Source organism: Nyctereutes procyonoides, unplaced genomic scaffold (genome assembly GCF_905146905.1).
Source record: "Nyctereutes procyonoides isolate TBG_1078 unplaced genomic scaffold, NYPRO_anot_genome, whole genome shotgun sequence".
In the NCBI taxonomy this organism is placed as follows: Eukaryota; Metazoa; Chordata; class Mammalia; order Carnivora; family Canidae; genus Nyctereutes; species Nyctereutes procyonoides.
The window spans coordinates 23,096,043-23,109,992 of record NW_026575125.1 but is presented as its reverse complement, the minus strand read 5'-3'; the positions used below and the strand labels follow the sequence as shown (position 1 = coordinate 23,109,992).

At 42.1% G+C, this 13,950-nt stretch overlaps 1 protein-coding gene across 1 annotated transcript; it reads right to left on the bottom strand.

The window, feature by feature from the left end:
• Positions 1 to 8,821: 8,821 nt before the first annotated feature.
• LOC129517498 (melanoma-associated antigen B10) lies at positions 8,822 to 9,958 on the bottom strand. Its single transcript, XM_055337355.1, has one exon. The coding sequence runs from the start codon at positions 9,956 to 9,958 to the stop codon at positions 8,822 to 8,824; it is 1,137 nt and encodes a 378-aa protein (XP_055193330.1).
• Positions 9,959 to 13,950: the final 3,992 nt, after the last annotated feature.

The following is a 13,950-nucleotide window of genomic DNA, read 5'->3' as shown; positions in this document are numbered from 1 at the left end:
CTAAATAATTCTAGTGGTATTACAAATGTGTGAAATAATATCAATGAAGAGGATGAGGGAAGAGAGGTGCTGACCTAAGTAACTTTGAAAATGAGTGGATAATGTATGATTAAAGAAAAAGGAACTGTACATAGATACTGTATTCCAGTTAGTAAAATTGTTTCTCAGAAGGCTATGGGTTAATAATCTGAAATCAATAAACATGTATACTGGGACTGAAAAAATAATTATATGAATGGTGGACTGTTGGAGCCAATTTTCTCAGAGAGGTAAGCAACGGGGGAAGCCTAGAGTGAATAATGTGATACTAGATTAGAGTTTGGAGACATCAATATGACTCATGTTTAGCTTAATATAGGTACAGATGGACAAATATAAAATTAATTATAAAAATATGTTCATACATGAGCTAGTATACAGACATTTTCCAAGATCTATCTTCTGAGATGGCTTGGAAGGAACAAGATTCTAGTCATAATGGAATAATCTGAGCAGGAAAATAAATAACCTAATACTGGCTTATGATCTAAATATAAAATAAATATCTATGAATCCATGCTGCTATAAATGACTGAATGAATAAATAAATCTGAGATAATAGACAAATTGCATGTATAGAATAATTCCAAATAATTTATGTAGCTACTCTACCCTCAAGGAGATGGAGCACAACTCCCCATTCCTTAAGTGTAGGCTGAGCACTGAGATTTTTTTCCAAAGAGTACTGTAATGCAAGGAGGGAGAAAGAATAACTTTAGAGTAGAGAAACTTGGCAAATTCTACCTCAGTAGCTGATCAAGGTGATAATCATCAGTTAAGTCATGTTTATGGAATGGGCCCTTGATAGAATGTAATGAAAATAGCACCTTACTCCTGAGGCCTTCCTTCCAAGAACCCATAGTGCCAGTCTAATAGTGAGAAAAACATCAAACACATCCCACTTGAGGGACAGTACAAAATACCTTCCCAGAACTATCAAGGTCATAAAAAAAATAAGGAAAATGACAATCTGTCACCACCTAAAGGAGCCTAGGAAAAATGATGACTAAATGCAATATGATATCATGGATAGGATCTTGGTCCAGAAAAAAAAAGGGAAAAAAATAAAGGAAATATGAATCAAGTATGGACTTTAGTTAATAATAATATGTAGATACTGGTTCATTAGTTGTGACAAATATATTAATGTAAGATATTAACAATAGGGGAGAATGAGTGCCAGGCATAACGGAACTCTGTACTATCTGCAACTTTTCTGTAAATATAAAACTACTTTTAATTTATAAGTTTGCTTAAAAATAAATGATTTTTCCCTTTTTTAAATTTTTTTATTGGAGTTCAATTTGCCAACATATAGCATAACACCCAGTGCTCATCCCATCAAGTGCCCCCTTCAGTGCCTGTCACCCAGTCACCCCCACCCCCTGCCCACCTCCCTTTCCACCACCGCTTGTTCGTTTCCCAGAGTTAGGAGTCTGTCATGTTCTGTCTCCCTCTCTGATATTTCCCACTCATTTTCTCTCCTTTTCCCTTTATTCCTTTCACTATTTTTTAAAAAAAAAATGATTTTAAATAAACAGGAATACTTCAGCTTGTGGTACACTTACCAAGTGTTGACCAATGTCCAATTCTCCCATTCAGCCACCCTTCCTGGGGCCTACCTGTACTGACAGCAGAGGGGTGCTCTGTGGAGATCCATCTGTTCTGCTGTGGGTTATTTCACTCAGAGTTCCTGCCTTTACTTCTGTTAGGGCTTGGGCCTCTTCCCTCTGCTGGCCCGAGGTCAATATCATGGTCTAAAACTCTCAGCAGCCAGAAACCCACAGGGAGAATTTAGAGGTGCTAAATCAGGTGGTCCCTGCCTGGGTCTACCAGGGCTGAAAACAGAGTTGGTACTCTGTGGGATACGCTTCAATCTGTGGTGGGTGTCCCCTCAAACATCACTCAGGGTCTTTACCTTACCTCCTGGCAGGGCCAGGGCTCCTCTTCCATCTGCTGACCTGACTACCCTGCACTCATAACAAAGCCTTCACTACTCTGAGACACCAGAGGCAGAGGTAAAGGGAAGCCAATTCCTGAGAACCCTGCATAGGGTCTGCCAGGGCTGACAGCAGGGTGGGGGTTCTAAGCTGGTCCCTCTGTTTTGCAGGAGAAAATATCCTCAGTCCTCACTGAGATTTCTAAACTTGATTCCTAGACAGAACTGGGACTCCCTCTTCTGCTGAGCCAAGTTGCTAGCCTTAGATCAAAGCCAAATCCTTACACCACCCTATGATTCCACCCTTAACCCCAATCTCAAGAGGATGCAGTGCCTGTGCTTAACAACTATAACTGGTGCTCCCAAGGCAGGCAGCAGGGGCAAGGCTCTGTGTGAGGCAGTCTGTTCTCAGGTGGGCATTTCCTACAGATTTTCCTCCTGCTCCTCACCTTTACTTCCCTTCAGGCCTGGGATCCTTCTCTCTGCTGCCTGAGATTGACACTCTGGTCCAATAACATCACCTTTCATCGAAAGGGAATAATATTTACTACAGATCATGTGAAAATATTGAGAATCTTTTATACAAAATCTTTTAATTCTATCAAGCCAGAGTTATTATCATTATAAAGCACTTTAAACACTACATATCACCATCAACTCCATTTAACAAGGAACCGCACTATTTGCAAGGATTCTCTCCATCCATTCTGTAAAATGGTTATATACCTGGAGTCAGCCCTCCACCCTAGAAAGTATATGGTGTCAACATACATCAGCAAAAAGAGCCATAGGACATTCCTGCTAAGCAGGAAACAAGGCAGGGCAGTCTAAGTTGGGTTAACATCTAGATCATTTTTTTATGATCTAGCCTCAACTTCAGTACTGGAAGGGTGTTATATGCAGAAGAAATGGCCTTCTCCATCAGGCCTCAAGACAGCTCTTAGCCCTGGTACACAGGAAAGAACGTATGGAACCGTGAAAGTAGTGAAGAGATATAGGCTTCACGAAATTCATTAATATCACTGGGTGATGCATGGGAGCTAGCTGTTTTCTGTCTGACAATGGGCAGGGGATATTCTAAGTCAGGGAGGGGTATCAAGTATGCCTCTGGTTCTTTAATCGAGAAGATCTGTCCACTCAGATTGCTGTACAACTTTAGGCTGGTAATAATGATTCATAGACATTCCAAGCTTTTTCCCAGAACTTGTCCAGGACCCTCCAAGATTCCACATGCTCTCTCCTTCTGGTCCTCTATCCATTATATGCAGAGCTCTAAATTCACAACTCAAACTGCCAGCCTTCCTTGGGGTATCTGGGTTTCATTTAGTATGTGATCTTTCTCATGAGCTCTAGAGATTTATTTACCCTCCAGATCTCCTCATATTCTTCACTAGCTGACAGCATCCTGTCTAGACTATTACCTGAGACCTAGTAATTCTGACCAAATCCTTATTTCTTATACTAAATGGAAAAAATCTATTGACATAGAATTTTAAAATACCCACAGTTACCCCAGTAATCAAGATAGCTTGCAAAAATTCATTCTTGCTGTGGATGAGGAATTAATTAATAAAGAATTATTTTTTGAATAACATAATTAGAAAACATGTAAATTCCAAATAAGATAACAGTGAGAATATATTTTGACACAAAAGACTGATCAGCATATAAAATTGATCAATTAAAATGCCTGTGAGAGTTTAGGATATTTACATACATGTGAGAACATAAATTGGTACAGCATTGTTGAAACAAAATATTAGCAATACTCATAAAACTTAGCATTCATCACACTACTTCACTTTAACCCAATGTTCACTTCTATGTCTTTTCTATAAGAAAATATCCACATTTGCCCAAAAATTTGTATTTAATAATGTTGATAATACTTCTGTTAGTTATAATAACAACGGGGAAAACAACTTACATGTCCAACAAGAGGAGACTGATTAAGTTAATTATGGCACATCCGCACTTTAGAATTTTTGGAAGTAGTTGAGAGTTAAGTGGATCTATATGTGCTCTCACAGAAAGATCCTGCATTCATTTTATTAGGGAGAAGGGCAAGAGGCAAAACAATATGTACAACATTATCCAAGTATATTTAAAAAACCTTCAAATTGTATTTTTCTAGTACATCCATGTAAGAAAAAGCCCAGACTATATTTTAAAATAATATATACAACATTTTTAAATTGTGGTTACTTCTAAGGAGTGCTGAATTTTGGAGGATGAAATAAGGAATGGAATTTTTTATTTATCCATATTTTTTGAATTTCTTTAGCATCAGGAATATGTGCACTATTTCTTTTGTAATTAGTATATTTAAGAAAGGCTAACAATAGAAAAAGTAGATGTGTGTTATTCAGATGAAGTAATTGCTAGCTAATGTAATGGAAGAAACCAGAAATTTCAATGACTTAGCACTACAAAAATTTATTTCTCATGCACATAAAATCTGACAGGGGTAGGCAATATCTCTGCTGTCAAGTGATCCCAGATCTGGGCTGCTACTATCATATGATTCCACATCTCAACACAGGCTCTGTGTGTTTGCTGGTCATTGAACAGAAAGCATAGCAGTGGCGTACTGACTTTCAAACACCTTGGTCTGCAGATGACAAACATTGTTTCTGTTCATATGTCAGTGGCAAGGGTAGGCACAAAACCTTTTCTGATACAAGTGCATTTGCCAATATCGTATGTCCCATGCACCCAGGAAGGAGAGCAAGACGCGATGTGGAAGAGCACTTAGAGTCTCTCTATAAACAGCTACGCAGTAGGTCATCAGTAGAGTGCAACACTTAGAATTTATATGACAAAAGCCCTCTTTGTCCTTGAAGAAGTTTCTGAGAAGGCCAAACTGCCTTGCAACACTTCAAATCTTTCTAAGGGCCTACTGTGTGACAGGTGTTCAAATACAGGATCACGCTATTTATCTAAAGGACACTGGAAATCTCAGCAGGGAGGCATCATCCTTCTTCACTCTATAGCACCTTCCTATACTGACTGACCATTTCAATAACCTCCATAGTCTCAATAGACTGAGAATTTTCTTCTTCCTTTTGCTGCATAGCTAAAAACCACAACTTTTTGAGTTTCTGATGCATACCACTTGACGATGAACATGACTGAACACTTGTACAGGTGTCTTTGGGCACACTGAAAACCAGGAGTTTTCCCTGCAGCAGATACAGACAAGAGTCAGGAAAATGATAGCCAGTTAGTTTTTCTTTTCTTATCAAAGCTGGCAGGTCTGGCAGGGAGGCATTTTCTACCTTGGTGGTAGACTGAATAATTGCTCCACAAAGATACCTGTAGCCTATCCCTGAAACCTGTGAATTTGTTATGCTACACTTTGCAGAGGTACTAAGGTTATGAAAATGACTAATAAAAAAGGGGTGAGAAGGATGCAGTGTTTTATTGCTGATTCAAAGTAGATGGGCTCAGGACTGGAGAGGGGCCTGGAGAAACTAATGTCAGCTCCAGCTGACAGCAAAAAAACATGGCCTCAATAGTATTACCACAAAGAACTGGACGTGCCAACAACCTGGATGATCTTGGAAAGAGATACTTCCCAGAACTCATGATGAGAGACCTGCCAGCTGAATGCTTGACATGAGTCTTGTGAAACCCAGAAGAGAGAATTCAACAGAAGCAACTTGGATTTCTCACGTACGGACATGCGAGATAATAAATGTGTGTTGTTGTAATCTGCTAAATGTGTGGTAATTTGTTATGGTGGTTATGGGATAAGTACAATCTCTTGGAAGGACTATAGGGTCTGTTAGAATTCAGCCTGTGCTTATGGTTGCTACACAGTGATTTCCTGGCCTTCCTCACCTACCATGTAGGAGGGAGGCTTTGGTTCTTCACTTAGTTAAGCTCACTCATCAGTTTAAGGATTCAGTGGCCAGTCTCAGATAAGTCACCAGATTTCTCATGCACTTTCTAAAATCTCTTCTCTAATTTCAGGGCTGTCTTTCAAGAATCAGTAGATCCTATGCCAAATAAGATTTTGCTCAGAAGCCAATTTGGAAAAATACTTTGAGAGATGATAGCATTGCCCAGATCAGATGAGCAAACATCTAAACGTCACTGCCAAAGTAGACAATCACATAGAACAGATTGTTGTTACCAAGGGGTTCCGTGGTCAGGGATGGGACAGACAGGAGGCGTCTGCAGTGAATCAGAATGCTCTAAGTTAGGGTAAAGAAAGGTGATTCTGGGCTTTTTTTTCCACTGGGAGCAGAGTGCAGTCTTATCAAAGGAAGCAGGGGAGAACTGCACTGCAGGTCAGGATCCAGATTTGGACACCAGGACACACTGGGGAAAACGCAGGGCAATAGTGAAGTAACTGGGAAAGTGCCCGGTCTGGTCCCACGTACTAGCACTGGGCAGAGTCAGCTTTCAAAGAACCTTGTGGGGGCACCTGGGTGGCTCAGTTGGTTAAGTATCCAACTCTTGATTTCGGCTCAGGTCATAATCTCAGGGTTGTGAGATGGAGCCCCGCATCAGGCTCCATGCTGGAGGTGAAGCTGCTTAAGTCTCTCTCTCTCTCTCTTTCCTTCTTTCCCTCTCTAAAACAAACAAACAGCAACAACAAAACAAAAAACCCAAAAACAACAAAAAATAAACTATGGTTAGGGGCAGGTGTACTTCAGGCAAATGCAACCCATAGAGCATCCCCACCTGATGTTTAATTTTCATTTTGCCTTAATAATACACCTGAATTTAGTGAATTGGCTTCAGCTTCCTTCTTTTTACTTCCTGAGAGACATTGAGGAAAAGTGAGCAGAGAAATGAATTAAGAGATACCAAATCAGCCTCAGGCAGGGAGGAGTGGAACAGTGTGTGTTCTAGACTAATTCAGACCAGGGCTCTAGTCCCAGCACTGTCACTTATAAGCCAGGTGAACTCATGAAAATTGCAGTTATGTAAGCCTCAGGTTCTTTATGTATGAAGTGGGTTTGATAAGTAGTCCTCTTGTTCTTGGCTTACATATATATTATACATACAAATGGTAAAATATCTGGCTTAAGGAAGACACTGGCACACTGTCTGGCATGTATTAGATTTGTATAAATGCCAGTTATTACCACTACTATTATTGTCACCCTAAAACCTACTATCCTCCATATATATATATATATATATATTATTCCAGGGAATGTCAGTGAATTTATAGCACTCTAGGACCTGGTGCAAGAAATCAGCCAATATGATGCTCAGCAAGTTAAACTAAGTTACTTGCTATTTAACTTTTTTGAAAATATGTTATTTATTATGGGTGTGGGGAATCTTCCTCACTTTGATGCTCAGAACTCCTGAAATTTGTTTTAAAGTCTATTTCTGGGATCCCTGGGTGGCTCAGAAGCTTGGCGCCTGTCTTCGGCCCGGGGCATGATCCTAGAGACCCGGGATCGAGTCCCACGTCGGGCTCCCTGCATGGAGCCTGCTTCTCCCTCTGCCTGTGTCTCTGCCTCTCTCTGTGTGTCTCTCATGAATAAGTAAATAAAATCTTTTTTAAAAAATAAAGTCTATTTCTATCTCTGCCTTCCACCTGCCCTTCCATCCAAAACACTTGTATTTGCAATTATTTCACCTCCATCACAAATATAGTAGCTTAGATTTTACCAAATTACATTCCAGATAATCTAATTAAAATGCCTTTTTAATGGATGGACTATGCCTCTCTCATCCCAGGGCAAAGATCACCAGCACAGTAACCTATGAGCATCTTACTTCCTGCGAGTATCACAGCCACTCTTTCAGTATGACATGCACACATCGCATATTTTGCTTATACTATTTTTCTGTGCTAGGACAAAAGCACAGGACCTCTTCTATTTCCTGCCCCAGGTGATGATTTCTCTTTGGTTTATCTATGATCTTTAAGTACTAAAAGCACTTTTCTATTTCAGGCTTCTCCATCTGAGACACATAATCTGAGGTTTTGGCCCCTACTCACCACTCAAACAAACTCATCTGACCCACCATGCAGCTTAATTAAAATTACCTCACCCTGAAGGACTTGCAGTTTCCCAAGGTCTCAAACCCCCTTGCCACAGGGCCTTTACACCTGACAGCTCACACCTAAAACCTCTCTATGTGTTCATGCCACCTTTTGATTTGTCCTTGTCATAGAGTGTATCCCACAATATTCCTTACATTGTAGCTTCTCTCTAAGACTTTAAAATTCTATGAGCAGGGGTAGTTCTTGTTCATCTTAGCCTTCCCAGTACTAGCATAGAGCTTTGCAAAGAGTCGATGCTCAATTGTTGGAGAAAAAAATGAGCCACTGAGAAACAGGTAGAATTTATTATAATATAATTATTTCCCCTACATTCTTGAATAAACTAAGTATATCCAGGTGTGTGTATTATGATATATATATCATATATATGTGTCAAAACACACTAAAAGTGATCAATGAAACCAAGAGTTTATCATCTTTTATCTATTTCTCCATTTCTTGATCCCAATTCTTACACTACTGAGTTTTTTCATACTTCCAAGGAAGTGCCTCATCTACTGCCATATTATCTTGTTCCAAATTACTTAGTAATACTTAATAATGTTTTCCAATTTTACAAAACAATACAACTCTTACTTTTAAGTCTCATTCACAGAAATAAATGAGCAATATCATTCATAAATTTGGGTTATGAAGCTACCTAAATTTTCTATTAAGAGTAACAATGTTTAAAAAAATTATCCAGGTTACCACATAGAACGGAAACACAAATATCATTATATAGTGTGTTTTCTCTAGCCCCACCCTGGTCTTCGACTCCTTAAAATATAGACTTCTCTTTTTAACAACAAAGTAAAAAGTCGGGTTCAGACTTTATTAGGGGTGGGAGGAATTGTCTGTGTGGCCTTGGAGCGCACACTGGCTATGGCCCTGGAATGCACATTGGTCATGGCCCTGGAGTGCTCATTGGTTATGCCCTTAGAATGTGCACTGGTCATGGCCCTGGCACGTGCACTGGCCATGGCTGCAGTGTGAGCCCTGGCTGCAGCTCTAGCTTGTGCTCTTTCTTCCTCATCTTGCAAAGCTTCTTCATACCAAGCTGGGAAGGCACTAGGGATGGTATAATGAACCTTGGCTAAAAACTCCAGGACTTTCATCTTGCTGGTTTCGGCATAGGCTCTGGGGCCCCACAGGAACTCATAGCGTGGAGGATCACTATTGGCCACCTGCCTGTACTCCAGGTACTCTTCTTTCACCAAATCCTCGGTGATGAGCTTCCTGGGCTCCCCAAAAATGAAGTGCTCCATCCCCTCATATAACCCAATCACATTCAATACTTGCCAGACTTGCTCCTCAGCGGCACAGTTGCCCTTTGTGAAGATCACACCCAGAATAGTCATCAACAGGCCAGTCTTGGGAACCCCTCCATCATCACTCAGCATTGCATCATAACTTAGTTCCAATTTGTTCACAAGGACATAGATGTGCCGGTTGGGATCCACTTCCTTCAAGTCAAGGCCAAAAACCAGCTCCAAGTGCTCAGAGGCTCTCTTGAGGATCTCATGAAAGTGATTCCTATACATTTGAATTACATTTCTCAGCATTCCTGCCTTACTAATGAGCTCTTTCATTTGATACTTGTACAGCAGGTAATGCACCAATTTAACTACCTTCTCATCTAGCGGGCCTCTGGGGAATGGCTCAGCGGTGGGCTGAGCCTGGGAGGATCTTGGTCTTTCCTCCACTTGGTTGTCAGCACTTTCATTTGATCTTGTGTGTGAAACAGATGCAGCAGTAGTGCTGGTGGGTATGGCTCCCTGAGGACCCTGGGAAACGCTATATGACCCAGCAGCAGGTGAGCTCTTGAAACAAAGAGAGGAAGGGGAGTGGAAAACTTCTCCCACTGCTGCAGTGGCCTGAGCACCCACCAGATCCTGCAGCTCTTCTCTAGCCTGGCGGCGCTTCTCACAGGCACGGAGCTTACTCTTCTGACCCCGCGGCATGATGACTTTTGACAAGGGCAGCAGGCAGATGGGCAGACAGATGATTCAGTAACTTGAAAGAGAGAGGAGAAGACCATTTGGCCACTTTAGCAGAGAAATACAACTTTGGCTTTACTGAAGGCCAACTCTCCAGATTTCCTTGAGGACACTGCTCTAGGAACCCACAAGGCTCCTATTCTCTGATTGCCTCTGCCCTAAGGATCCTGTGGAAGTAACTAGGGTGTGCCTTATCTCCTGCCTACAGATCCACCTGGGGCTCACTGCGCTTAGAGCAGTTGCTCGGAGTCAGGGGAGCATTTCATTTCACATTAAGGATCGTCACTTTTGGCAGGACCCAAAGTCCCTATTCTCTACTTTTCTGATGCTGACCCCTCATTTCAAAGCCCTCATCACTCTGAAACCTCAGAGGAGGAACTGAGGGGAACTTCATCTTACCAGACCTGTCCAGGAACGCACAGGGAAGAAAGTATAGGCAGAGCTCTGTGTGACCCTTTCCATTCTAGGGTAATTAGAGGTCTCAATCCTCCCTCAGTGCTCTCACTTTCAGTTTTGATAGGGCTGGGGACTCCTCCCTCTGCTGACCTAAGACCCTCAGGGCAAAGCCCCAAAATCCATGAAAGTCCTGAGGTCTCAGTCTAACATATCTGCTCCAGGTACTCTTGAGGCATGGATAGGATTCTCTGGGACCTTCACTGTTATGAAGTGGGTGATCTCAGGGCCCACTCAGGATCCTTACATTGACTACTGGAAAACCCTGGGTTCCATCCTTTTAATGACAATGAGGCTGCTGTCTCAGGCGAGACTTCATCTTCCTGTGACTTCCCTGAAGATAATGTGAGGGACTGCCTCAGCCACACATCCTTACCCAATGCCTCCCAGGGCTGACAACAGTGGGGGGCCTTTGTGAGGCACCCTTTGTTGGGAGTGAATGTTTCCCTGAGACCTCATTCAGTGTCCTCACTATACGGTGGCAAGGCCTGGGAGCACCTCCGTCCCCTAACAACCATCCTCCTCCCATTGTCAAGTATTCACTGCCCCTGAGACATCAGATACAGAACTCAGGATGCCTTACATTAATCCAACTTAACCTGCAGCCTCTGAGACAGAAAGTATGGGCGGGGCTCTGCAAGGCCCCCTATGTGCTGGAGTAGGGTGCCCTCAGACATCACTCAAGAGTCCTCACCTTTACTCCCTTTGCCGCCTACAACCAGTCCCTCTGCTGGTCTGAAGTTAACACCCTGTTCCAATGACTTCATCCCCTCCTTCCCCTCAGGGAACTTTAGAAGGTAGTCTGACCTCCATATGTCAGACATTTCCTGTCTAGGTTCTATCGGGAATGATAGCCAGGGTAGAACTGACTGGAAACTCCTCTAATCTGGATTAGATGGTCCTCTCACACCTAACTCATTTTTTTTAAGATTTTATTTATTTATTCATGATAGAGAGAAAGAGAGGGAGAGAGAGAGAGAGAGGCAGAGGGAGAAGCAGACTCCATGCGGGGAGCCTGATGCGGGACTTGATCCCAGGACTCCAGGATCACGTCCCGGGCCAAAGGCAGGCGCCAAACAGCTGAGCCACCCAGGGATCCCCATAACTCTGGATTTTTACCTTAATTCCAGGCATGGCCTGGAGCTCCTCCCTTGACTTTCCTGATGCTGCCCCACTAATGCCAAAGCTATTGCTTCCCTCAGACACCGGAGACAGAAGTCAGGGTGCATACCAAGTGGGGCCTCCAAGGACTGACAGTTGTGGTGGGGGGTGCTCTGTGAGGCCCCCTATGTTCTGCAGTGGGTGGTTGCCCCACACCTCAAAGTCCTTGCCTTTCCTCCCATTAGGACCTGGTACCCATTCTTCTGCTGGTCTGAAGCTGACAACCTCACCCCCATTAGTCCCCTTGGGAAATTTAGAAGATTCTCAGAGTTCACTACATCAGATTCCTGCTTGGGTTCTATCATGGCTGATAATAGGGGTGGTACTCTCCAGAACTTCTCCAGTCTGGGATGGATAGTAATATCACACCTAACTCGGGATCTTTACCTTAACTCCAGGCAGAGCCCAGAGATCCTCCCTCAGTTTATGTGATGCCACTTCCCTCAGAGCAATGCCTTCACTTCCCTGAGACCCCAAAGCAGCTGTCAGTGTACCACTTCTGGGCAACTTTGCCTGGGTTCTCCCAGAGCTGACAGAGGGATGGGATTCTGTGGGGTTGACATTGTTCTGTGCATGGGGGATTCCCTTGGAACTGACATAGGGTTTTTAATTTTTTTAATTAATTATTATTACTTCTGGCTGATCCTAGGTATCCTCCCCAGATTAGCCCTAAACCTCCAGTTTCTAGAGGGTGAAGTGAAAGGGTTCCAGAGCCTCATCGCAAGCATACCAGGGCCGCCCAGAGCTGAGAACAGAAAGAGGCCACTGTGGTGCCCATCTGCTGGGGTGGAGAGGTCCCAGAGAAATCAGATGGAGTCCTCACCTTTACTTCTGTTAGTGCCTGGGATTTCATTCTCTGTAGCCCTGAGGGCACATCCAGGTCCAAATGCCCTCAACTTCCTGAGACCCCAGTGGGGAAATTCAGAGGGCACTATTTAGGCAATCCCTGCACAGAGCTTGCTAGCATTAAAAGCAGGGGTGAGCCTCTGTGGGGTCTTCTGTCTTCTGGAGTGGGGATTCTGTCTTAATCAGGGACCTTGTATAAACTCCAAGCAGAGAGTGGATTCTTCTGCTAACCTGACACTGCCCACCTCAGATCAAGGTATTCATTTTCCTAAGACACTAGAGACAGAATTCTGCGGAAGCCATTCCCAGCCACCCACAGCAATAGGGCTCTGTCTGGTGGCACCTTCTATTCTAGGATGGGTGGTTCCCTGTGATTTCATTCAGAGTCCTCAATTTTTCTTCTTTTTCTTCTTTCATTTTTTTATTTAAATTCTAGTTAGTTAACATATAATGTAATATTGGTTTCAGGAGTAGAATTTAGTGTTTCATCACCTACATATAACACTCCGTGCTCATCCCAAGTGCCCTCCTTAATGCCCATTATCCATTTAGCCCACCCCCCACCCACCTCTTTCCATCAACCCTCAGTTCTCTATCATTAAGAGTTTCTTATGGTTGGCCTCCCTCTCTGTTTTTATCTTATTTTACTTTTCCTTCCCTTCCCTTAGGTTCATCTGTTTTGTTTCTTAAAATTGTGCATATAAGTGAAATCATATGGTATTTGTCTTTGAGACAAAAAGATAACATAGCATAATGCACTCTACCTCCATCCACATCGTTGCAAATGGCAAGATTTCATATTTTTAATGGCTGAATAATATTCCATTTTATACATACATAAATATATACATATATACCCACATTTATTTATATATACATATATACACATAGATTATATATATAATATATATATCCCTCACATAATATATATATATATATATATATATATATATATATATATATATATATATATATATCCCCCACATCTTCCTTATCCATTCACCAATTGATGGGTATTTGGACTCTCTTCATAATTTGGCTATTGTTGATAATGCTGCAGTAAACATCAGGGTACATGTACCCCTTTGAATCTGTATTTTTGGCTCCTTTGAGTAAATACCTAGTAGTATACTTGCTGGATCATAGAATATTTCTATTTTCAACTTTTTGAGGAACCTCTGTACACTTTCCTGGAGTCCCACCTTTACTTCTATTAGGGTCTGGGATTCCTCTATCTGCTGAATTCAGTTTGACAGGCTTATCCACTGTCCTCACTTCAAAATTTTAGATTTTACTATATTTACTACAGATCATGTGATGCTTTTTAGAGTGGCTAGCACAGACTCTATTTTGTTACTTTAATCCAATTGGAGTCATTACAACAAAAAAATATAGCTTTGGACTCCACATATATCTGCCACTCTGTCAGTTTAATAAGCAACTACACCAACTACAGTTGTTTTCCATCCACCCTGTAAATGCTTGTATCATAGGCC